The sequence below is a fragment of the Salvelinus namaycush genome, chromosome 10, assembly GCF_016432855.1.
Source record: "Salvelinus namaycush isolate Seneca chromosome 10, SaNama_1.0, whole genome shotgun sequence".
Taxonomy (NCBI): Eukaryota; Metazoa; Chordata; class Actinopteri; order Salmoniformes; family Salmonidae; genus Salvelinus; species Salvelinus namaycush.
In genome coordinates this window covers 39,426,574-39,454,073 of record NC_052316.1, presented here as the reverse complement: position 1 = coordinate 39,454,073, position 27,500 = coordinate 39,426,574, and the positions used below count along the sequence as shown (strand labels likewise).

General features: G+C 43.7%; 1 protein-coding gene across 3 annotated transcripts in view; it reads left to right on the top strand.

Annotated features, from left to right (window-relative positions):
- Positions 1–27,500, top strand: part of LOC120055014 (receptor-type tyrosine-protein phosphatase F-like) — a 334,640-nt gene that overhangs the window by 153,841 nt on the left and 153,299 nt on the right. For all 3 annotated transcript variants that reach the window (XM_039002850.1, XM_039002851.1, XM_039002849.1), the window contains exons 5-6: positions 16,200–16,388; positions 25,745–25,855. In XM_039002850.1, coding sequence (XP_038858778.1) covers positions 16,200–16,388; positions 25,745–25,855 — 300 coding nt within the window. The remainder of the gene's footprint in view (positions 1–16,199; positions 16,389–25,744; positions 25,856–27,500) is intronic.

The window sequence follows — 27,500 nt, the reverse complement described above, 5'->3', positions numbered from 1 at the left end:
CTGCGTGAGGCCCTATTCTTCACAGTTCCTGGGGGAAAAATACAGGGCATTCGTCCCAAATGGCACCATATTCCCTATATAGTGCATTACTTTTGACCAGAGTCATATGGGCCCTGTTCTAAAGTAGTGCACTAAATATGTAAAAGGGTGCCATTTGGGACACAGTCAGTGTCGCCATGGTTCCGATTGCTGTGTCAACAGTCATGGTGTTACCATGGTGTTATCAGTCACCGTGTCACGCCCCCACTCAAGTCCCAATTACGCCCTGACGGTGTAGCGATTTGAGGGACAGGTTGAGGGACAGGTTGAGGGACGGTGTGTCAGTGTCTGTCAGAGTTGGACTGATCCCATGGAGTGTTAGATTACAGAGCTCCTGCCTGAATCCCAAATACTTGCTTGAATCCCAAATACTTGCTTGCATCCCAAATGGCAACCTATTCCCTATATAGTGCATGAAATAGGTAATAAGCCCTGGTCAAAATGATTGCACTATAAAGGGAACAGGATGTAATTTGGGACTCAGTCAGAGAGCACATTGTAACAGCCATGGCTCTCTCTCTCTCAGTGCATCTCCAAGACATGTTGCAGTGGGTGGCCGGATCTCTCACAAACCTTTTCCTTTTACTACTGGAATCAATCTTTTCCCATTAGAGAAAGGTACACAGCCTATGTGGGAGGCGCTTGTTGCTTTTTATTGGTGAATGGCTGTGTGAATGTTCTCCCTGCCCCTCCACAATATCTCTCTTTGTTGAACTTCCTTTCTCATCTGAGTTCTGTGGCTGTACACCCGTCACCTATTGACTGTCTTCAATGAGTAACTCAACACACACAAGCACATACACGTACACCACTCCTCCCACCATCACCATCTTGTCCCCTTCTCTCTGCCCCTGACATAATGACTCGTTGGCGCTCTTTTAATTTGCCAGAGAGGGAGATCTTATGAAGAGCATGTAATTCCCCCTGGAGTTCTCTGGCATCTCCTTGATTAAAGTGGAGTTGAGGGGTGGGAGGAGGGAGGGAGGGAGGAGGATGGCGGGAGGAATGAGGAAGAAAGAGGGGGCTGCTGGAAATATCACGAGGGGGAAAGTAAAGGTGTGTTCTCTTTGTTTTAAATCTCTCCCTACCTCCCTGCCCACCACTCTCTCGTCGTCTGCTCCCGAGCCACAGAACACCAGATTTGTCATTAATTAAACCACTGCTAGCCTGGGGCCAGAGCTGGCCAGGGTGGCACTGCTTTAACCTTTACTTAATATCCATCCCGGATCCGGGATCCTCCTCATCAAAAAAGCTGACTAGCATAGCCTAGCCTAACGGGACAGGGATATCATATAATATAATTTTCATGAAATCACAAGTCCAATACAGCAAATGAAAGATAAACATCTTGTGAATCCAGCCAATATTTCCGATTTTTTAAGTGTTTTACAGCGAAAACACAATGTAGAATTATATTAGCTTACCACAATAGCCAAACACACAAACGCATTTATTCACCGCAAAGGTAGCTTTCACAAAAACCAGCAAAAAATATAAAATTAATCACTAACCTTTGGACAACTTCATCAGATGACAGTCTTATAACATCATGTTATACAATACACTTATGTTTTGTTCGAAAATGTGCATATTTAGCACTGCAATCGTGGTTATACATTGTGAATATGTAGCAACATTTTCCCAGAATGTCCAGAGATATTTTGGACACTCACCTAATCTGACCAAAGAACTCATCATAAACTTTACATAAAAATACTTGTGGTATGGCAAATGAAAGATACACTGGTTCTTAATGCAACCGCTGTGTTAGATTTTTTTAAATAACTTTACCATAACATACAGCTTGCGTTATTGTGAGACAGCACTCACCAACACGGCGGAGAATAGGAGTCAATATTTTACACAGAAATACGAAATAACATCATACATTTTTTCTTACTTTTGCTGAGCTTCCATCAGAATGTTGTACAAGGAGTCCTTGGTCCAGAATAAATCGTTGTTTGGTTTTAGAATGTCCAATTCTTCTGTCGAATTCGCACCACAATGCTAGCCAAGGTTACTAACATTCCCATCCTCTCTTGGCGCAAAGAACGGAAAACTCCAAATGTCCCAATAAACGTTGAATAAACTGATAAAACTCGGTTGAAAAAAACTACTTTATGATGTTATTATCAAATGTATCAAATAAAATCAGAGCCGGAGATATTCGCTGTGTATACCGACCGCTTTTCAGAAGACAATGTGGATCTCCTTCGCGCGCCTTGGAAAACTGACAAAATGGCTGACCTGTCACTCCAAAAGCTCTTGTTCGACCTCAGATCAAGCTAGACACCCCATTCCACCTTCCACTGCCTGTTGACATCTAGTGGAAGGCGTATGAAGTGCATGCATATCGATAAATATAAGGCAATTGAATAGGCAGGCCCTGAAACAGAGCCTCGTTTTCAGATTTTTCACTTCCTGTTTGGAAGTTTGCTGCAAAATGAGTTCTGTTTTACTCACAGATATAATTCAAACAGTTTTAGAAACTTGAGTGTTTTCTATCCAATACTAATAATAATATGCATATTGTATGATCTAGAATAGAGTACGAGGCCGTTTAAATTGGGCACGATTTTTTCCAAAGTGAAAACAGCGCCCCCTATTGACAATAAGTTTTTAAAGCTAACAGAGGGGCTTTATGCTCTTCAAGTAGGTGGTTCACTGTTAGATAAGTGGGTATAAGGGATATGCCCCCAAAATACTGCCATGGGAAATGTAGTCAAACAGAATTGTGGTCAACATATCCCCAATTGCTGTTGTTTATATCTCAGTTATGTGTGCAACCGATGTACTATTGAAGTAAATCATATATATATTTTTTGCTTCTGTGATTTGCATTCATGCAGGAATGGTGCAGGTATATACAGTGCATTCGGAAAGTATTCAGACCCCTTGACTTTTAGTTACGTTACAGCCTCATTCTAAAATGGGTTAAATCGTTTTTTCCCCTCATCAATCTACACACAATACCCCATAATGACAAAGCAAAAATAGATTTGTAGAAATCTTTGCAAATGTGTAAAAAAAAAAAAAAAACATTTACTTGAGGATTACTTTTTTCCTGCTGTCCCTGTTTCAAGACAGGTGTATGATAATGGTCTATTCTAAATCAAAACAAATTTCACACATATATTATTTAGTGTATGTAAAGACAAAATTAAATGATGGGTGACAATATTACCCTATCACTCGTGAATTATGACCAGCATAAGAAACTGCCTTCTGCAACTTTTTTTAATCATTGTTGCATACCTCATGTAGCCTAGCCCATAGGCCTGTATGTTTTGATAAGGTTTGTATCACAACTAAAGTGGCCAAATAACTTCTTAAAATGAAGCACATTAATCCGCTTTACAAGGTGTTTAGAGCCTAACTGGCATATATAAGCCGCACGTTTGGGGAAGATAATTTTCCACCTTTATAATAAAGCATTACATGCATAATCACATTTGCGGTCCCTTTTGATAATGTTGTTTTCCCGCTATAAAAACAGGTACTCCAAGGCTTGGTTTTTGCTCTGACATGCACTGTCAACTGTGGGTGTGTGCCTTTCCAAATCATGTCCAATCAATTGAATTTACCACAGGTGGACTCCAATCAAGTTGTAGAAATAGCTCAAGGATGATCAATGGAAACAGGATGCACCTGAGCTCAATTTCTAGTCTCATAGCAAAGCGTCTGAATACTTATGTAAATAAGGTATTCCTGTTTTTTTATTTTAATACAATTTTAATTTAATACATATTAGAATAAGGCTGTAACATAACAAAATGTGGAAAAGGGGAAGGGGTCTTGTTACGCACGCCTCTATGAAGAGGGAACGCAACACCCTGCTACAACTCAACTCTCCGTGAAGTGAAAGAGGTATGGACTGTAGGTGCGAGTAAGGATGACAAAAGGCAGAGAATAGAAGCACAAGCATTTCGCTACACTCGCATTAACATCTGCTAACCATGTGTATGTGACAAATAAAATGTGATTAGATTTTTTGTACCGTTTACAAGGAATTTATTCCGTCACACGGTAAATTTTGGCAAAAGGGGCTGGACGGAACCAAAGCAAAGAATGTAAATATCAAAGCCCCCTCTCCTACCTTACCTGCCTACCCACTACTTACCTAACTTAGCACCACCTGGTGCGCTAACCAAAATACAGGGGGTGGTCCGCCCAGGTCTTTCCTAGTGTGCCTAGACAGTGAATATACTACGGGTATATGTATGCCCACAGGCCTCTTGCCTAAGCACTCCCTAGGTGCCTTCCCCTTCCCCCCTGGGAACAAATGAAACAGAATTATCCAAACAATTTCAATAATCAAAACACTGCGTCCTATTGACACACAACAGACATAACTAATCAGCTCTCTCACTCAACCAATACAGGACACACTAATCATCTCCCTCTGAGAACAACCAACACAGTATATCACCCTCAGCCATCAGCCTCCTCTCTCAGCAATCATCTCTCTCTGAGAACAACCAACACAGTATATTAACCCACAGCCATCAGCCTCCTCTCTCAGCAATCATCTCCCTCTGAGAACAACCAACACAGTATATCACCCTCAGCCATCAGCCTCCTCTCTCAGGCCTCCTCTCTCAGCACTCCTCTCTCAGCACTCATCTCTCTTCTGTACAGAACACTGGCTTTTATATAGCTTCAGAAGGAGTCTAATCGGATACAGCTGTAACTTGACGAGGGGGCGGGGTCAGCTCCAATCATCAATGGGGCTGACCAATCAGCTGCTTGGGGAGAATTCAGGAAGCCATCTCCTGAAACACACACACTCAAATACAAACTACAACACAGAAACTGGGGAACGTAACAGGTCTGAATACTTTCCGAATGCACTGTACCTACTGCAGAATGGTAAGAGGATAATCTTGTTCAGCAGTAAAACTTTCCAGTCATACACACCACCGTCTTCTTATGTCCCCAATATTCCCCCCCCAGCCACAGATTCTCTGGGAAAATCCTAAGTGGTAACCGATACCATCTGGTATCTGGGATCGTCTGAGCGACCTGTCCTGAGTGGCAAATTATACCCATCTGGGATCGTCTGAGCAACTTGTCCTGAGTGGCAAATTATACCCATCTGGGATCGTCTGAGCAACCTGTCCTGAGTGGCAAATTATACCCATCTGGGATCGTCTGAGCAACCTGTCCTGAGTGGCAAATTATACCCATCTGGGATCGTCTGAGCAACCTGTCCTGAGTGGCAAATTATACCCATCTGGGATCGTCTGAGCGACCTGTCAGCCCTTATAGGCACTCAGTAGAGAGGTCCCATCTGCCTGCAGTAACCCAGAGAGCAGCAGACATAGAAATATAATTACTAGAATGTACATTCTCATTCAAGTCAATGTTCTGTGATTCTGTAATTCTATATTTATTTGGCAGCACACCAACTCAGAGCTCATTATCAGGGGAATTATCTCTCTGTCTGTCTGGACGGAGCATGGCTGGCTGGCTCCTGGCTCATTTCCCAACATGTAAACAGCACCACGAGAGCTGCTGCTTAAAGATGGGTCCATGTGGTGGCAGGTGCTTTTCTATGCCAGACACGCACAAACCAAACTCATCTTAACTTAAACCTGACATGTGTCTTTCAGACATTACAGTATGACTCACAACCAGCCCACCCTCTCCCGTCTCTTTCATTCTCTCTGGCCACCCATCACCAGTGCACTTTTTCTTTCAGGGCACTCCATCAATTGAGGGGAGACGTTGCTGACTGTGTTGACTTGTAGACCTGAATGTTCCTGTGTCTGACTGTCAAAGTGAGGCCGAGAGGGTATCAGAATAGGTCATTAAGGAGCAGTAGCCATCAGGGAGGACAGGGATACACACTGGGATACACACTGGTATCACCATGTCTGCCCCCAGAGCCTATCAAAGAGCTCTGAGCATCCTGTACATGATCTGGGCCTCATACATCTTCCTTATACACCTGTACAAAGACCTACGTACTTACTATGTCCCTCAATGCCTAGCTATGTGAATGCAGACAGAGGTCTCTTCAATCTGTCAATATCTGTATTGTCCCAGAATGTGTAGAATACTGGGCCTCATACTTGTAGCTTACCTGTAGAAATACCCACTCCCTGTACCTGTAGAAATACCCACTCCCTGTACCTGTAGAAATACCCACTCCCTGTACCTGTAGAAATACCCACTCCCTGTACCTGTAGAAATACCCACTCCCTGTACCTGTAGAAATACCCACTCCCTGTACCTGTAGAAATACCCACTCCCTGTACCTGTAGAAATACCCACTCCCTGTACCTGTAGAAATACCCACTCCCTGTACCTGTGCCCTCTCCCCCCTCCTCCTCCCTGTACCTGTGCCCCCCCCTCCTCCCTGTACCCGTGCCCGCCCCCCCCCCCCTCCTCCCTGTACCTGTGCCCTCTCCCCCTCCTCCTCCCTGTACCTGTGCCCTCCCCCCCCCTCCCCTCCTCCCTACCTGTGCCCTCTCCCCCTCCTCCTCCCTACCTGTCCCCTCTCCCCCCTCCTCCCTGTACCTGTGTCCTCTCCCCCCCTCCTCCCTACCTGTGCCCTCTCCCCCACCTCCTCCCTACCTGTCCCCTCCCCCCCCCCCCCCTCCTCCTCCCTGTACCTGTGTCCTCTCCCCCTCCTCCTCCCTACCTGTGCCCTCTCCCCCCTCCTCCTCCCTGTACCTGTGCCCCCCCCCTCCCTATATGTGCCCTCTCCGCCTCCTCCTCCCTACCTGTGCCCTCTCCCCCCTCCTCCTCCCTACCTGTGCCCTCTCCCCCCTCCTCCTCCCTACCTGTGCCCTCTCCCCCCTCCTCCTCCCTACCTGTGCCCTCTCCCCCTCCTCCTCCCTACCTGTGTCCTCTCCCCCCTCCTTCTCCCTACCTGTGCCCTCTCCCCCCTCCTCCTCCCTACCTGTGCCCTCTCCCCCTCCTCCTCCCTACCTGTGCCCTCTCCCCCTCCTCCTCCCTACCTGTGCCCTCTCCCCCTCCTCCTTCCTACCTGTCTTCATCTGGGCTGATCGTGTTTCTGTGTGCTCTGTACTAAGCAGGCTGGTGCATTAAATGAGGAATGTGTGGCTGTAGCTGGTGCCAAACACCTTGTCATAGCATTACTGTAGAGAACAATAGTCTCAGTGTGGAGAGGCTCTGCTCCTCTCTCTCGCAACATGCCCTGGGCATCACGGCTCAACCACCAGCCGTTACACTTAGGTCAGACTTTGGCTGGTGCAGTGGGTTTGGTCAGAAAACGTAGTACTCAATTTAGGGAATAGGGTGCCATTTCAGACGCTGCCTCTCTCTCTCATATAGTTTTTAACCAACCAGCCCTCACCTGACTCAACATGGCTGTGGGTCAGGGTGCAGTGACAAGGGTGGCATTTGCTGGCAGTTTGGGGAGTGTCGCTGACGTATCTCGTTTGGGATGACAAAGTAGTATCTGCATGACAAAGCCATCATTGTAGCTAAGTTATGTGTAGTCACAGACAGGAGAGTTCTAAGTTACTGTCCATCATGGTTCTACATTATACTGTTATACTGTTCAAATACTACAGTTAAGCCGTTCCATTATATATTGTTTACCATTTGGCATATTTGTTTTCCTGCGAAGCAGACAGTCAGTATTCCCTTAAGACGATGACAGTAAAGAAACCTATGGGATTACATGCTGAGGCATGTGAAATCCTTCTCTCTCTCCCAGGTATGGAGTGGGAGCAGAGACAGAGATGGCAAGACAACAGGAATGGGAATTGACAGTTAAGTCATTTACAATGGCATGCTAAGAAGTTTTGGTTACCCTCCCCTATTGATAAAGAGATGAGGGAGGGCAAGTTGACAGCAGTTTGACTCCGTCCCAAATGGCCCCCTATTCCCTATATAGTGTACTACTTTTAACCAGACCCCTATGGGCCTAGGTCAAAAATAGTCCACTAAATAGGGAATAGGGTGCCATTTGGGACAAAGCAGGTTGAGTGACAGGGGCAGACAGACAGGACATGTATGTACACCATCACTCTTGTGTGTAAATAGCTTCTGACTGACAGACTATCAGCTGCTTCACAATGGCAGCTCTCTTTCTATAGAGAGATTAGCTGGGTGGGAAACTACATCCTCAATTTGAAGAATTCCTTCCAAGATAGTGGGTAGATTAGGTGGGGTACCTTTTCCAAAGAATAGGTAATCCTAGCCTGGTTAATACTGTACTCACTATTGTTTCACTTGTAAGCACAGCTTTCAGTCTGCTTTAACTAGGCTATGGTGATTTTCCTCCTTAGAAATACATTACTGGGTAGCTATTAGTGAACATACCATGTATGATAGTAACAAATCTCAGGCATTCATATCCAGTGTCAAGCTGACAGGAAAATACAACACTTCCATGAGCAACAACAAGTCTGCCATTCATTTTTTGTGGTAGAGAATGCTACTAATGCAATCCTGGTAGTTGTTAGCCGTGACTGTCATCTGAGACCTGATGGAGGTTATATAATTACTGGATAACTCAAGTGTTTTCTTCACTCCCTTTCTTTTTTAGAAATATAGCATAGTTTTTCACAGACCATTCAGAATCGACAAACTAAGGGCTCTAAAAGAGAACGAATTCACTGGGCTGCTCTTGGGAGAGTGACACTTGCCAAGACAGGAGAGAGTCAGCATGAGAGAGAGAGACAGGAGAGAGAGACAGGAGAGAGAGACAAGAGAGACAGGAGAGAGAGAGAGAGAGAGAGAGACAGGAGAGAGAGAGACAGAAGAGAGAGAGAGAGACAAGAGAGAGAGACAAGAGAAAGAGAGAGAGAGAGACAGGAGAGAGAGAGACAGGAGAGAGAGAGACACGAGAGAGAGAGACAGCAGAGGGAGAGAGAGAGAGAGGAGAGAGAGAGAAAGAGAGAGATAGAGAGAGACAGAAGAGAGAGAGAGACATGAGAGAGAGAGACAGAAGAGAGAGAGAAACAGGAGAGAGACAAGAGAGAGAGAGACAGGAGAGAGAGAGAGAGAGAGAGAGAGAGAGAGAGAGAGAGAGAGAGGCAGGAGAGAGAGAGAGAGAGAGAGAGAGGCAGAAGAGAGAGAAACAGAAGAGACAGAGAGAGAGAGAGAGAGAGAGAGAGAGAAGAGAGAGAGAGAGAGAGAAACAGGAGAGAGAGAGATAGACAAGAGAGAGAGAGAGAGAGAGACAGAAGAGAGAGAGAGAGACAGGAGAGAGAGAGAGACAAGAGAGAGACATGAGAGAGAGAGACAGAAGAGAGAGAGAAACAGGAGAGAGACAAGAGAGAGAGAGACAGGAGAGAGAGAGAGAGAGAGAGAGAGAGAGAGAGAGAGAGAGAGAGAGAGAGAGAGAGAGAGGCAGAAGAGAGAGAAACAGAAGAGACAGGAGAGAGAGAGAGAGAGAGAGAGAGAGAGAGAGAGAGAGAGAGAGAGAGAGAGAGAGAGAGAGAGAGAGAGAGAGAGAGAGAGAGAAGAGAGAGAGAGAGAAACAGGAGAGAGAGAGAGATAGACAAGAGAGAGAGAGAGAGAGACAGAAGAGAGAGAGAGAGAGAGAGAGAGACAGGAGAGAGAGAGAGACAGGAGAGAGAGAGAGAGACAGAAGAGAGAGAGAGAGAGAGGGAGAGAGAGAGGAGAGAGAGAGAGAGAGAGACAGGGGAGAGCGAGACAGGAGAGAGAGAGACAGGGGAGAGAGAGACAGGAGAGAGAGACAGGAGAGAGAGAGATGAGAGAGAGAGAGACAGGAGAGAGAGAGACAGGAGAGAGAGATGAGAGAGAGAGAGAGAGAGAGAGAGAGAGACTGCAGAGAGAGAGACGAGAGAGAGAGACAGAAGAGAGAGAGACAGAAGAGAGAGAGAAGAGAGAGAGACAAGAGAGAGAGACAAGAGAGAGAGACAAGAGAGAGAGACAAGAGAGAGAGAGAGAGACGAGAGAGAGAGAGAGAGAGAGAGAGAGAGAGAGACGAGAGAGAGAGAGAGACGAGAGAGAGAGAGAGAGAGAGAGACAAGAGAGAGAGACAGAAACAACTATGACAAAGTGAAAAACAAAAATGGAGTACAGCTCGTGAAGCTCTGTCGAACACTGGGTCTGTACATAGTCAATGGTAGGCTGAGAGGGGACTCTTTTGGTAGGTACACCTACAGCTCATCCCTTGGCAGCAGCACTGTAGACTACTTCCTCACCGACCTAAACCCAGAGTCTCTCAGAGCCTTCACAGTCAGCCCACTAACACCTCTCTCAGACCACAGTAAAATCACAGTGTATCTGAGAAGAGCAGCACCCAACCATGAAGCATCACGGCCCAATAAATTACATGGTACTAAACAGGCCTATAGATGGAGTGCAAACAGTACAGACATCTACCAAAAAGCAATTAGTAGCCAAAAAATACAATCTCTCCTGGACAACTTTTTAGCCTTAACATTCTCCTACAGCAACGAAGGTGTAAATTTGGCCGTTTGGAACATAAACTTTATATTTGACAAATTAGCCTCCTTGGCTAATCTAAAGAAGCATAAGAGCAAACCAGAAATAACAGAAAATGAAAAATGTTTGATAATGATTGCAAAAATCTAAGAAAGTCATTGAGAAATATATCTAATCAAAAACACAGAGAACCAGACAACAAAAATATACGCCTTCAATATGGGGAAACACTGAAGCAATACAAACACACCTTAAGAACAAAAAAAGGAAAAGCACATTAGAAAACAGCTGGATGGAATTGAGGAATCCATAGAATCAAACCACTTCTGGGAGAATTGGAAAATATTAAACAAACCTCATCAGGAGGAATTGGCTATATAAAATGGGAATATGTGGAGAAATCACTTTGCAAACCTCTACAGCAATATAACAAAGAGCCCAGAACAAAAAGATATACAAGAAAAATTACAAATCCTTGAATGAGTAGTCAAAGACTATGAGAATCCTGTGGATACCCCAATTACAGAAGAATAATTATTGGAAAAACTAAGCACTCTCCAACCCAAAAAGCCTGTGGTGCTGATGGTATTTTAAATGAAATGATCAAATATACAGACCACAAATTCAAATTGGCTATACTCAAACTCTTCAACATTATCCTCACTGCAGGTATTTTCCCCGATATTTGGAACCAGGGATTGATCACACCAATCTATAAAAATGGAGACAAATTTGACCCAAATAATTACAGAGGAATTTGCGTTAACAGAAACTTGGGGGAAATTCTCTGCAGTATTATAAATAGCAGACTACACCATTTCCTTGATGAACACAACGTCCTTATTGTACAACAGACCACATTTCCACCCTCCACACTCTAATTGACAAACAAGTAAACCGAAACAAAGGCACAATCTACTCGTGTTTTGTAGATTTCAAGAAAGCATTTGATTCAATTTGGCACGAAGGTCTTTTTTATAAACTAATAGAAAGTGGTATTGGAGGGAAAACATATATTAAATATATATATTAAACATATTAAATCAATGTACACTAAAAACAAATGTGTGGTTAAAATTGGCAACAAGCAAACATACTTCTTCTCTCAGGGACGGGGAGTGAAACAGGGCTGCCCAATAAGTCCAACACTATTTAACATCTACATTAATGAATTGGCAAAAACATTAGAAGAATCGGAAGCACCTGGTATCACCCTACACAACACTGAAATCAAGTGTCTTGCTGTACGCAGATGACCTGGTGCTGCTGTCTCCCACTAAAGAGGGGTTACAGCAGCACCTAGATCGTCTTCACAGGTTCTGTCAGACCTGGGCTCTGACTGTTAACCAAAAAAACCCAAATATAATGATATTCCAAAAAAGGTCCGGAAATCAGGATGACAAATATAAATTATTTTTGGACACAGTTCTATTAGAACACACTAAAAACTACACATATCTAGGACTAAATATCAGCAACACAGGTAGCTTTCACACGGCTGTGAATGAGCTGAGAGACAAAGCAAGACGAGCATTCTATGCCATTAAAATGAACATTAAAATCGAAATTCCAATTAGAATCTGGCTCAAAATGTTCCAATCGGTTATAGAACCAATTGCTCTATATGGCAGTGAAGTATGGGGTCCACTCTCTAATAATGAATTCACCAAATGGGACAAACATCCAATTGAAATACTGCACGCAGAGTTTTGCAAGACTGTATTACAAGTGCAAAGAAAAACTCCAAATAACGCATGTAGAGCAGAATTGGGCCAATACCCCCTCCTCATTCGAATAGAAAAAAGATCCATAACATTTTTCAACCATCTAAAAACAAGTGACCCCAAAACATTCCATCACACAGCTCTACAATGTCAAGAGATGAAACCAGAGAAGAGTCCCCTCAGCCAGCTGGTTCTGAGGCTCAGTTCACAAACCCAAACCAACCCCATAGAGCCTCAGGACAGCACTCAGAAAATCTGGCCCAACCAAATCATCACAAAACAAAAAGAAAAATATATCACCTATTGGAAAGGCACCACAAAAAATGAAAGTCAACTTCAATGCTATTTTGCTCTAAACAGACAGTACATGGTGGCAGACTATCTGACCACTGTGACTGATAGAAAACTGAGGAAAACACTGACTAGGTACAGACTCAGTGAGCACAGTCTGGCTATAGAGACTGGTCGTCAGAGACAAACCTGGCTGCCCAGAGAGGACAGGCTGTGCTCACTCTGCTCCAGGGGAGAGGTAGAGACAGAGCTGCATTTCCTATTACACTGTGACAAATACTCAGACCTAAGAGAATATTTCTTTCCCAAAATTATAATTCAATACAAAGAATTTGAAACTATAAAAGATGAAGAAAAAATCTAATATTTATTGGGTGAAAAGCCAAAATGTGCAGTTTTGGCAGCCAAATATGTGTCCTCCTGCCACAACCTGAGGGACAGCCAGTGAAAAGTGCAATGTAATGTCGATAATATGTCCCGTTTTGTTTTGTCTTTCATACCATGTCATGTGTCTTCTCAGTCATGTTGACACTGGTCTACTACCATTGCTTTAATATATTGTTGTTCTGATTAATATTGTTGTTGTAGTTGTTGTTAATGGTAATCCCATGTCCACTACTACTATTATTATTGCTGTTGGTCTCACCATTTATTTATATATAAATATATATATTTTATATATATATAAATATATATGTTTTATTTTTCTATATGTATACTTTGACAATGTAAGTAATAATGAACTTGCCATGTCAATAAAGTCAATTGAATTGAATTGAATTGAGAGACAGGAGAGAGAGAGACAAGAGAGACAGGAGAGAGAGAGAGAGAGAGAGAGAGAGAGAGAGAGGGGAGAGGGAGAGACAGGAGAGAGAGAGACAGGACAGAGAGAGACAGGAGAGAGAGAGAGAGACAGGAGAGAGACTTATAAGATGGTCCCCTTGTAGTTTTTTTTATGGGAACATCCCCACCTTCCCTTGGGGTACTATTACAGTCTGTCATCTCTTAATGTGACACTGAACAGACAAAGACACGAATGGGCGAACGGTTCCTCATGGCATCCTCGCCAGATAACAATGCACTTCCTCCACAGTGTGAATAGAGATGACAACAAATGGTTAAGCTCCAACTCTTATTATGTGAGGATGGAGAGAAGAGGCTGTTCTTGCCCCAGTCAGAGCCTCAGAGCCCAGCGAGGGAGCAGCACTGATAGGCTAGGTGTTTCCCAGGGACAATCAGCCAGCTAGCCAATCAGTCAGCCAGCCAGCTGCCCAGGCCGCAATCCTAACCAGCCAGCCGCCCAGTCAACCTCTTTCTTCAGTCCCCTGGGTTATTTTGACAGGCTCAGTGTTTCCCAAAGCCAGCCCACCTGCTTAACAGCCCAACTAGCCAACCCCTCCTCAGATTCCTCTGGGTTATTTCTCTCTGTCTCCACTGGATCCTCCCTCCCTTTCACAGCCATTCTTAAGCTCTTAATTAAAGGATTTCCCAGTGTCTCACTCTACTCTTCTGTACTCTCCCAACTCTCTCGGAGCCAGACATTTGCGTCATTTTGTGCGTCCTAAATGCCAATCGGTTCCTTTTATAGTGCACTACCTTTGACCAGGGCCCATAGGGTTCTTGTAAAAAGTAGTGCACTATAAAGGAAATAGGATGCCATTTGTGACGGACTTATTGTCCTCAGATGGTACAGCACATCTTTTGGACATTTTCTCACATTATGGTGAAAGATCTTACAGAATCATGCATAGATCATGAGTATTAAACATCTACTCCTGAATAGATTGTCTCGATGTTGGTTATGTCACTAGTACTGCACAAGGATAACTCACACTGTATGTGTGAGTGTGATGCTTTTGGTCACAGTGAATATCAACAAGTCTGGATGCATCCTAAAGAAACCATATTCCCTTTATAGTACACATCCTCTGTCTCCTCATGGTGCCAGAGAGAATGATTGTGTTTCTGTACCAATAGACACCCTTCTCCTAATAAATGACCCTTCTACACTCCCTGATGTTGCCCATAAGAAAAAACACTGGAACACTTCACATGCCATCACATTTTCATATTTAGTTTCATGTTATCATATGTTGCTTTACATGTTGTCACATGTTATCACATTAGCTTCACATAAGATCACATTTGGCATGTTTAAATGTGAAATTCATATGGTTTTCTGTAAGGGTGACTCTCTCCTCTGTAGTACCTGTCATTGACAGAATCACAAATGTCTCCATCTCTCACGTTGTCAGGTTACTGTCAGACAAGGCTAACGACACGTAGTGGGCTGCGTCCCTAATGGTACCATTTTCCCTTTATAGTGCACTACTTTTGACCAGGGCCTATACTGCACTATAGGGAATAGGGTGCGATTTGGGACGTAGGTAGTGTTGTCACATCACCTTACTCATCGATACAGGCTTGGCTGCTGTCCGTCGCGGTCGCAGATGTCTTTTGCAGTGTCACTGATCCAGCAAGTGTTGTTCTCTAATGTACTCTAGCTTGTCCCGTTGAAGACCGTTCATTACTGTACCTGTGACACAGAGAACCAGACTTGGCAAAGGGACAGGAATCAATAGACAATACTGTTTCTGAACAAGCAACGTTTTTATTTCAACAGCAGCAACAGGCAAATCAAACAGGTTTAGATAAAAACATCAAGCCTGGTACAGATTCTGGTCCTATCTTCACTAGTTTTCTGGGATCAATTATTTCAAGGTCCTTCCAATGTATTTCCTTGCTTTCTAGAGCAACTGGAGATGGGGTATCTTTCCCCTTTCCACACGATGGAAAAGAAGAGAAGCATGGAATGGGATTTCAGGCATTGATTTGATTACATTTTCATCCGTAATTTGGCAGTCTGGCTTTTGACCACACTTACCCCTGCAGATAGCCGGAGCAGGGCAGGCAGGGCCCTCTCTATCTGAATGCAATTCGGCCTGAGTGAAATTGCGTCTCACACTCTCCACAGATCCATGACGAGAAATTCCGTAGGTGGATTAGTCCCGCCTTGGCCTAGCGATATTTACATTAGGGCTGGATTTCACAGCGTTTTAAAGGTGACCACCTCATCGCAGCTCAAGGTTGTGGGATGCACAGGCCAATCAACAAGGAGAGCACAGACCCTGACTGCCGGTGTGGTCTCATATCTCAAGATGTGATGGAAGGAGTCACAGGCTGTGTGTGTGTGTGTGTGCGTGTGTGCGTGCGTGCGTGCGTGCGTGCGTGCGTGCGTGCGTGCGTGCGTGCGTGCGTGCGTGCGTGCGTGCGTGCGTGCGTGCGTGCGTGCGTGCGTGCGTGCGTGCGTGCGTGCGTGCGTGCGTGCGTGCGTGCGTGCATTAGTGCATTAGTGCATTACTGGTGCATTACTGGTGCATTACTGGTGCATTACTGGTGCATTAGCTCAGTATTTCTCAACCTTTTCATACCATAGGCATTGTAGAATACAGGTGTAGGATCTTAATTCGACCAGTTTCTCACAGCAGGAAAGTAATCCTGCAGCAACAGGCAATGTGAATTATTGTATGGATTATCATGAATGGACATTTTTGTAAGGGTTGATAAATTGTTTGTTAGGGCATATCAAATCTGAATTTTAAAGTGAATATTACGAACTTTAGAAGCCTTTTTAAACTAAGAATACACTACAAGTATGCATTTCCTGCAACAAGAGGGTGATCAAATGAAGATTGTACATCTTTTTATATCATATATATACTCATCACAACTCTTTCTCTGTCTTTCCAGAGGACCAGATCCCTCATGGGTTCCCCACCATAGACATGGGTCCCCAGCTGAAGGTGGTGGAGAAGACCAGGACAGCCACCATGCTGTGTGCTGCCAGTGGCAACCCTGACCCAGAGATCTCCTGGTTCAAAGACTTCCTCCCTGTAGATATCAACAGCAGCAACGGGCGAATCAAACAGCTCCGCTCAGGTACAGAGTCTCTGCACGGTCAACACATACTGTGCTAAAAAATTGCAGTACAAATTCTGCTGTTCTGCCACACGTGCAATGATATCCGAGGGGAATAAACAGTGGTCGTTGTTTGTAGTAACGTATTTGTTGTTGTAATATCACAAACGGACGTTTGTATTCCCGCTAAGGATTCCAGCTTTAAAGATGTCAATAAGTGTTTTCTATTACATTTTACTGAATTAAGCTCCGTAATTACCTCAGCGGCTCCTCAGAGGGAATACTGCTGTGTTCTGTGCCTATGGTGCCTACAACAATAGGTGCAGGCAGCCATTCATCTTAACATTATAACCAACTAGCAGGCTCATAACAACTCAGAAAGGTGGCCTGGTTCCAAGCACCAATGACAACTGCTCAGAGCAAACCATTTGTCCATCCTCTATCACCTTATTTAGTAAAAGGAGCCACAACAATGCTGTCCAGCTGTGCACAGCATACCTGCAGTGATTGGCCTATTCCCTTTTCTACAGTCACTTTTGAGGGAAAACATTTCAGGGCCAACAGTTATTCCAACAGTACCTTTAGCCAATAATGTGGCTGCCAAGCTGTGAACTTGCATATCAATGTGCCATAGGCCTCCCTACAGGCAGAACAGTTTATGAAAATGTTGGAGTCTAGGTCCCTACTCCCTAAACCCTTAGCCCCAGTGCAACCTCCAAAAGCGTTCCAGCTAGGCTTCAACTCTTGAACCCCTGGCAGAATAGAATATAATGTAGAAACTAGAGGCTTCCCCTCTGAACAGAGACACAGAGAAAGGAAAGGCTGAGAGACAGGCTATAGGATATCTCTGGTGTGTGTTGCAAATGACACCCTATTCCTTATAGTGCATTATAGGGCTCTGGTCAAAAGTAGTACACTATAAAGGAAATAGGATGCAATTTGGGACACAGTCTATATGTAGCTTTGAAGCCTGTGGAAGCTGGAGGATTTTCCCAGGCAGGCCTCAGTTGCAGGGCCTCCGGTGAAGGACAGATCCTCCCACCATGCATTATTAACATGACAGCACTGCAATTTGGTTCAATTTGGTTCATAGCGCTGGCTTGCCTTTCTCCTCATACATAGCCTGACACCCAGATGGCACCCTATTCCTTTTATACTGCACTAATTTTGACCAGAGCCCTTTGCTCCACTATATAGGGATAGGGTGCTATTTGGGAAACATCCATAGTCCCACTGCAGTCAAACACAGATGGGCATATATATTTTGTCTGTTCGTTTTTTTAAGTGCTGCCGTTGGTTAATTGTCTGTCAGAGGAACCCAGTAAAATACAGCTGCACTAGTGCCATGCCATCAACTTGACATTCAAGCAATTTATTTGTTCCAATACAATTCATTATGCGCTAGTGAGATTACATTTGCTCATAAATTAGTATCCCTATTACAGGACCTTTATCCATCAAGGAATGCTAATAGCTCCATATTTCAATTTGAGACCTTTGCACTGCTGGCAAATGAAAGACAGTCTGTGTCCTTTGTATGGAATGGAGCTCAATCCCCCCTCTACTGAGGCTGTGTCCTTAATGGAGCTCAGAGCTCTATACCCCAACTACTAAGGCTGAGTCCTTAATGGAGCTTAGAGCTCTATCCCCCATCTACAAAGGCTGAGTCCTTAATGGAGCTCAGAACTCTATCCCCCGTCTACCAAGGCTGATTCCTTAATGGAGCTCAGAGCTCTATCCCCCATCTACTAAGGCTGAGTCCTTAATGGAGCTCATAACTCTATCCCCCGTCTACCAAGGCTGATTCCTTAATGGAGCTCAGAGCTCTACCTCCCCTCTACTAAGGCTGAGTCCTTAATGGAGCTCAGAACTCTATACCCCAACTACTAAGGCTGAGTCCTTATTGGAGCTTAGAGCTCTATCCCCCATCTACAAAGGCTGAGTCCTTAATGGAGCTCAGAGCTCTATCTCCCCTCTACTAAGGCTGAGTCCTTAATGGAGCTCAGAACTCTATACCCCAACTACTAAGGCTGAGTCCTTAATGGAGCTCAGAGCTCTATCCCCCTCTACCAAGGCTGAGTCCTTAATGTAGCTCAGAGCTCTATCCCCCCACTACTAAGGCTGAGTCCTTAATGGAGCTCAGAGCTCTATCCCCCCTCTACTGAGGCTGAGTCCCAAATGGAGCTCAGAGCTCTATCCCCCCTCTACTAAGGCTGAGTCCTAAATGTAGCTCAGAGCTCTATCCCCCCTCTACTAAGGCTGAGTTCTAAATGGAGCTTAGAGCTCCATCTCCCCTCTACTAAGGCTGAGTCCCAAATGGAGCGCAGAGCTCTATCCCCAATCTACTAAGGCTGAGTCCTTAATGGCGCTCAGAGCTCTATCCCCCCTCTACCAAGGCTGAGTCCTTAATGGAGTTCAGAGCTATATCCCCCCTCTACTAAGGCTGAGTCCTTAATGGAGCTCAGAGCTCTATCCCCCAACTACTAAGGCCGAGTCCCTAATGGAGCTCAGAGCTCTATCCCCCCTCTACCAAGGCTGAGTCCTTAATGGAGTTCAGAGCTCTATCCCCCATCTAATAAGGCTGAGTCCTTAATGGAGCTCAGAGCTCTATCCACCTCTACCAAGGCTGAGTCCTTAATGGAGCTCAGAGCTCTATCCCCCCTCTACCAAGGCTGTGTCCTTAATGGAGTTCAGAGCTATATCCCCCCTCTACTAAGGCTGAGTCCTAAATGGAGCTCAGAGCTCCATCTCCCCTCTACTAAGGCCGAGTCCCAAATGGAGCTCAGAGCTCTATCCCCCCTCTACTAAGGCTGAGTCCTAAATGTAGCTCAGAGCTCTATCCCCCCTCTACTAAGGCTGAGTCCTAAATGGAGCTCAGAGCTCCATCTCCCCTCTACTAAGGCTGAGTACCAAATGGAGCTCAGAGCTCTATCCCCCCTCTACTAAGGCTGAGTCCTAAATGTAGCTCAGAGCTCTATCCCCCCTCTACTAAGGCTGAGTCCTAAATGGAGCTCAGAGTTCTATCTCCCCTCTATTAACCTCTCTGGGATATGGGGGACGCTAACGTCCCACTTGGCCAAAAGCCAGTAAAAATGCAGAGCGCCAAATTCAAATAAATTACTATAAAAATCTAACTTTCATGAAATCAAACATGCAATACACCAAATTAAAGCTACACTCTGGTCAAAAGTAGTCTCTAAAGACTATGTTGGGAATGGAGTGCTATTTGGGAACACATGTCATTGTCTCCCGGTAATTATCGATAGGCTTGTCCAACTAGTCAGTTTGGCACCAGACAACAATACAGGCCAAACGATAAGCAAACAGACCCTCCTCCTCTGCTGGCCTGAGGATCTGATAGGGAGGAAGGAGAGGGGTGGGAGAGGAGAAGTAGTGTCTCTAGACCTGGCTGAACCTCTTTCCTTTTCTGGTAAATACTCCTGGAGTAGCAGGCCATGGCTCTGTATGTGGAGCAGTCACTCAAACTCTCCTGGGTCCTCCTGACTCACCAGTGGTTGTGTCCCAAATGGCACCCTGTTCCCATTATAGTGCACTACTTTTGACCGAAGCCCTATGGTCTCTGGTCAAAAGTAGCGCACTCTAGAGGGAACAGAGTGCCATCTGGGACACAACCCAGGTGATTGGTGATTCTCTCCACTGAAGCCTGTTATAGCAGTAACATAATTAGCTGAGTTTAATATGCCACCATTTAATTATTATGAATATGTATATGGTTAATGACGACATGATAAAATGTGTTAAATATATACAGTAGTATTATGTCCTTGCGAAGGCAGAGCATGGACTGCTTAAATCCAAGGTAACAACCTATTTCTGTGCATTAATCCCAATATATTTCTCCAACATATAGGAAAATGAATACCTGTCTACGGTATCCAGGACATTGCGAAAACATAATAAAGCTCTATTATTTTTCACAATTTGCCTAGAATATTCTGCTCTGAAATCGGCCATGGACAAAGCCTGTGATATCCATACGGAACTAAAACCAACCTTAGCTCAGTACATGGAGGCTGTATGTCTGTCCTGGCAGGTCTCAGCGTAGACCCAGTCATCTTTAAGCTGCTGATGACCTCATCAACATGGGACACACAGCTTTTAGGGGTCTTTCCGTCCTCTCAACCTCTCCTCCACCTGTATGCTCCTGTTTAATGTGTGGATAGTGGTTTTGAGTCATTATCCAGATCATGTGTATCTGTATAGTAACCAAACCGACCCCTCCAACATTTGTCGCATATGACTAGATATGCCCAAATGACCCCGTACTAACAACTACAGGAATATGAATCACTGAATGCAACCAATTATTTGTAAGGCAAGATATGCAGCTAGTTAGGTGGTGGTGCACAACATATAATAACTGATAAACATGTATTTTACATGGGCCATTCGATACACATAGTTAAACATGTATTGTAACTGAAATAACTAGTTCAGACATATTAGAATTAATTGGTATGCTAATAAGCAGCAATATCATAAGTTAGCCTACTGTATTCAGGGCACAGGTTTCTTAGTATTGCATCAGATGCTGTATGTAACCTGTGTTTCTGTTAGCCTCATTACAACAGGAAGTTGAACATCCCAGATCAGTTAGATTGTCTAGACGTAGTCTCTAGAGATGATCAGAATGCTTAAGGTACCAGTCAGAAACAGACCCATTGAGGGTCAGACCATTCAGGACTGATGGTGATGACCAGGTGTTAACACAAACAAGCAGGTGGAGAGAATAAGTAGCTTTGTGATCATAGCAGACTGACAGCTCAGTAGCACAAATAGCCAGGTGTATAGCACAAACAACCATGGGAAGGAAACAAATAGCCCGACAAACACAACATTAAGAGTCAGGATTATAGCACACCTACATCTAAAACACATAGCCTCCAGGTGTGTTGTATAAACAGGCAAGTTCAGAGAAAAAGTAGTCACATGTATTAAGATAATAGGCATTCGGAACAATAGCTCTGTATGAAATAGGTGTTGGTTACAGAAAACCTACTTAGTCAGTTGCCACTCTGGTACACTCACACCACATAACATAATACATAACAGAACACATAACATAATACATAACATAATACATAAGAGAACACATAACATAATACATAACATAATACATAACAGAACACATACCATAATATATAACATAATACGTAACATAAAACATAACATAATACATAACAGAACACATAACATAATACATAACATAATACGTAACATAAAACATAACATAATACATAACAGAACACATAACAGAACACATAACATAATACGTAACATAAAACATAACATAATACATAACAGAACACATAACATAATACATAACATAATACATAAGAGAACACATACCATAATACATAACATAATACATAACAGAACACATACCATAATATATAACATAATACATAACATAACACATAACAGAACACATAACATAATACATAACAGAACACATAACATAATACATAACAGAACACATAACATAATACATAACATAATACGTAACATAAAACATAACATAATACATAACAGAACACATAACAGAACACATAACATAATACGTAACATAAAACATAACATAATACATAACAGAACACATAACATAATACATAACATAATACATAAGAGAACACATACCATAATACATAACATAATACATAACAGAACACATACCATAATATATAACATAATACATAACATAACACATAACAGAACACATAACATAATACATAACAGAACACATAACATAATACATAACAGAACACATAACATAATACATAACATAATACATAACAGAACACATAACATAATTCATAACATAATACATAACAGAACACATACCATAATACATAACATAACACATAACAGAACACATAACAGAACACATAACAGAACACATAACATAATACATAACAGAATACATAACAGAACACATAACATAATACATACCATAATACATAACAGAACACATAACAGAACACATAACAGTGTGTTATATCCAGAAATTAAAAATGTGATTTTATTATTATTTTTTCTAACATGTTGAGGGAGAAATAACTACTGGAACGCAATAATCAGGCTCTTCTTCACTCTGCTGTTTCTTCTCTTCTTTCTCTCTTTCTTTCTATCTTTTTCTCTCTCTCTCTGTCTCTCACTGTCTCTCTCTCTGTCTCTCTCTCTCTCTCTCTCTCTCTCTCTCTCTCTCTCTCTCTCTCTCTCTCTCTCTCTCTCTCTCTCTCTCTCTCTGTCTCTCATCTTTGTACTAATGCTTCTCTCTAATCTTATTTGCATTCAAATGACCTCACCAGGTGGTACACCAATCAGAGGTAAGAATGCTGGGTACAGAAAAAATGTCCACTCATGTCATCCTTCCTGTCCTCCTCCTCGTTCTCCTCCTCCTTTTCCTCCTCCATTCACCTCACAATGTCCCCATCTCCAGTTCTCTGTCCTTCTCGCTCTCTCGGGCTGGACTCCTTCTCTGATTCAGCGCATGACCCTTTCTAAGTCTGTCTGGTCTATAGCACCTCTAAAAAACACAAACATCAAAGAAATAATATTCTAAATCCTTACTAGACATCCCATTCAAATTAAGCCCGTCTTATTATTCACCTAAGAAAATTGTTAACGTTGTAGAAAGAAAATGAGGGACCTGCTTAAAGTGTAGATTTCCAAAACATATGATTCATATTTTGAATGGCAGCTCTATCCCATGTTTAGGTGGTGATCTCTTGGCCACTCTTTCAGGTTTTATATTCCTAGACTCCCCGCGATGAGGCTGAAATGACTGTATGCGTATGGTGGGATTGACACCTAATGTGATTAGTAGTCAGTGAAGTGTTGTAGAGGTGATCAATGCTGACCCCTGTCTGAGCACTGTCCTGAGAGGCTGTAGTCAGAGACAGGGTGAACGAATAGGTAGTAGACTGCATCATTAAAGGTTCAACTTCCCTGTAAGCCCTCCAAGGGCAGAGTGAGAGTGGAGTTCAAACCTCTTTGTTGTGGGGCTCCTAGAATCTTCATGGCTGCATCTCAAATGGCACCATATTCCTACATAGTGCCCTATTCAAAAGTCACAATAGTGCACTATATAAGAAATAGGGTTCCATCTCTTTGACTGAGAAGTCATCATATACCTCTCGCAGCTTGATTAGCTTATTTTATACAAGGTAGAATAAAATAAGCTGCTCGATAAGCTGCTCAGGCAACTTGATTAGCTTTTTTTATGGCGACAGGTAGCCTAGCGGTTAAGAGCATTGGCTACCTGCCAGAGCCCTATGGGCCCTTGTCAAAAGTAGTGCACTACATGTATATAGGGAATAGGGTGTTAGAAGTGTCTAGAAGTTAAGCCGCCGGAAGGGAGAATGATAAGACCTTGGAAAGAGAACTGTACATGGAACAGGTCTCTCATTATCATTCTAACACAATTGCATTGTGATAGGGAAAGGAAATATCTTGGCGGGAAGAAAGGCTTACCTGTGTTGGGCTCAGTGTGTGTGTGTGTGTGTGTGTGTGTGTGTGTGTGTGTGTGTGTGTGTGTGTGTGTGTGTGTGTGTGTGTGTGTGTGTGTGTGTGTGTGTGTGTGTGTGTGTGTGTGTGTGTGTGTGTGTGTGTTTGCCTGCGTGTGTGTGCCTGCATGTGTGTGTGTGTGTGTGCCTGCGTGTGTGTGTTTGCCTGCGTGTGTGTGTGTGTGTGTGTGTGTGTGTGTGTGTGTGTGTGTGTGTGCGTGTGTGTGTGTGTGAGCGTGCATGTGTGCGTGCGTGCGTGCATGTGTGCGTGCGTGCGTACATGTGTGTGTGTGTGTTTGCCTGTGTGTGTGTGTGTGTGCCTGCGCGTGTACAAGTGGGAGTGTAGATGAGTTTGTCTACGTGACATGTGTAGCATCAGTATACACATCTCAGCCAGAATCTCCTTGGTGACTGACATAAAACATGGCGGCTGCTGGGTGAAGATATATCTGGGCGCCCCTCCATCTCACCTAACTCCAGATCCACATGGATGTCACCACACCACTCTTCTTATTTCTATTTCGAACTTGTCTGACGAAACTCATCCCATATGATGCATTTCAGGATTAACTTCTGAAATATATTCTCCCATTTCTTTTCTATCAATGTTCTGTCAGCCCATCACTGATGGCAATCTGCATGATGTGTGTCACATCATGGTCAACAGCATCACTCTACCTAACCGCCAGACACACAGTCATATTGTCTGTCTAAACCAATCAACAATCTACTGTATATGAATAACTGTTTGTTGTGGAAATAAAAATACACTGGGATGTATGCTTTGGTAAATGGTGAGAGAAAATGATCAACCGTTGTGATCACTCTGAGTGAGCAGGAATCAGGTAAGTTGTGTTGCTGATCAAGGCTTCATTTGTCTTCCGTTCTGGACAGGGGCCAAAGAGGACTATAGTAGAAATAAAGGAGCCTTTCACCTTCTAGTCTGTTTTGACTCATTTGTTTCCTCACCGTTTGAGAAATGGTTCCCGTCCTCACTGTCACCAACAGTAGTTCAGGTGATAACACCTAATCAGTGGTGAACAAAGCAGAATTGATTAGTGATTTGTGACTAGTTCATCTGTGAGGCTGAAGGCTGAAGCTTTGACAGAGTGATGAGGAGAGAGTTAAAGAACAGCAGAACTCTTAGTGATTCCCATCTCTCTGTACTGACATTGTCGTCACTCACAGAATGGCGTAGGCCTGTATTTGACTTTAGTGTTGGAAAGTGAGAAGATAAATATGTTTTCTGTTTATGAGACACCAGGTGTACAATTCCTAACCTTTAAACTACTGTACACCTTTGAATTCTTTGCTTTGCTTTTATCCTCTGTCCAGACTTACTGTAACGTCAGGATGACCTGCAGTTCCTGTTCATAACCACATATGGGTATTTCATGGAAAATACTACTGCATCATTCCTGCAGAATATAGGTCCCTTATAGGAAGCCTCATGTCCTCTGTGCTTTGGTCTCAATGTTGACAAAATATCTGTCTGCTGGATGGGCTTGTGGTGAAAACGTTGGTTGTTTTGATATACAGTATACTGTACATGTATGACAAGTCGGCTCGGTTATTTCTGTTTTTGTTTAGGCAAAACAGGTGTGTGTGCGGATGGGTGAGTTTGAATTCATGTATATGTCTGAACACACATATCATCAGTATGTGTGTTTGTGTCCCAAATGGCACCCTGTTCCCTACATAGTGCACTACTTTTGACCAAGGCCCATAAGGCTCTGGTCAAAAGTAGTGCCCTGTGTAGGGAGTAGGGTGCCATTTGAGACGTATACGTTGTATCCCGTTCTATCCGTCTGAGTGGACTCTGAGCCTTGACAGCCTGTCCTCTCTCTTCAGGAGCTCTCCAGATAGAGAACAGTGAAGAGTCCGACCAGGGCAAGTACGAGTGTGTGGCGGTCAACAGCGCCGGGACCCGCTACTCGGCTCCGGCTAATCTCTACGTGAGAGGTAAGTACCCTGCCTGGGTGAGCAGGTCTCTGCTAACAGTGGGCATCACCCACCCACCCACCTATGTCTGTTCTATTCTATCACTTCCCACAGTGCTCGCTGGTCAAGTGGTAAAGGCTAGTGTAAGCTAACCCACTCCACAGCTACACAACAGTTGAGTGGGGTTAGTTTACACTCAGGGCCAGATTACCAAACGGGCATGCAGGGCTAGGGTCGGGGGCCCCCCAGATAGCATATGACAGCACAATGTGAAGAATTGCAGTATAAAACGGCCTGTTTCTCTTTCATGGCAAATTGTGTTGAAATGCAGGAGGTTAGCTGGGGGGGGGGGGGGGGGGGGGGTGCTAGTCCGGTCCTGCTTACTCTAGCTGGTCAACTTACCCATTCTTCTCCACAGCGAGTCCCGTTTAGCTATACAAATTCTCCACATGGATCTATTCAAATCACTACCTGACTGGCTGGAAACTGACAAGTCAACCTACTACTTCTTCACTGGAATAATAGAGCATCTGACCAGTCAACTGGTCTGTTAACCAGTCAACTGGTCTGTTAACCAGTCAACTGGTCTGTTAAACAGTCAACTGGTCTGTTAAACAGTCAACTGGTCTGTTAAACAGTCAACTGGTCTGTTAACCAGTCAACTGGTCTGTTAAACAGTCAACTGGTCTGTTAAACAGTCAACTGGTCTGTTAACCAGTCAACTGGTCTGTTAAACAGTCAACTGGTCTGTTAAACAGTCAACTGGTCTGTTAAACAGTCAACTGGTCTGTTAAACAGTCAACTGGTCTGTTAAACAGTCAACTGGTCTGTTAACCAGTCAACTGGTCTGTTAAACAGTCAACTGGTCTGTTAAACAGTCAACTGGTCTGTTAAACAGTCAACTGGTCTGTTAAACAGTCAACTGGTCTGTTAACCAGTCAACTGGTCTGTTAACCAGTCAACTGGTCTGTTAAACAGTCAACTGGTCTGTTAACCAGTCAACTGGTCTGTTAACCAGTCAACTGGTCTGTTAAACAGTCAACTGGTCTGTTAACCAGTCAACTGGTCTGTTAAACAGTCAACTGGTCTGTTAAACAGTCAACTGGTCTGTTAACCAGTCAACTGGTCTGTTAACCAGTCAACTGGTCTGTTAAACAGTCAACTGGTCTGTTAACCAGTCAACTGGTCTGTTAAACAGTCAACTGGTCTGTTAACCAGTCAACTGGTCTGTTAAACAGTCAACTGGTCTGTTAAACAGTCAACTGGTCTGCTAACCAGTCAACTGGTCTGTTAAACAGTCAACTGGTCTGTTAAACAGTCAACTGGTCTGTTAACCAGTCAACTGGTCTGTTAAACAGTCAACTGGTCTGTTAACCAGTCAACTAGTCACTAAACCAGTCAACCAACCAGTGAACCAGCAAACCATTCAGTGAAAGTCTCAGCCTAACCTGTTGATGCCTGTTGTGTCTGTTCTTGCTCTATAAATGTTTTGTCTGTTCTCTGTGGGGGGGGTGTATTTTTTATTTGTTTTTCATTCTCTTTTCTCCTGGGAGATTGCATACTTTTAATAACTGTCTCCTGTTATTAGTGTATTTGACCCCATTCACCTCACAGGAGTTGAAGCAGGATGTTTTGATTCTTAAGAGGTGAATGGGAGGTCAGATGT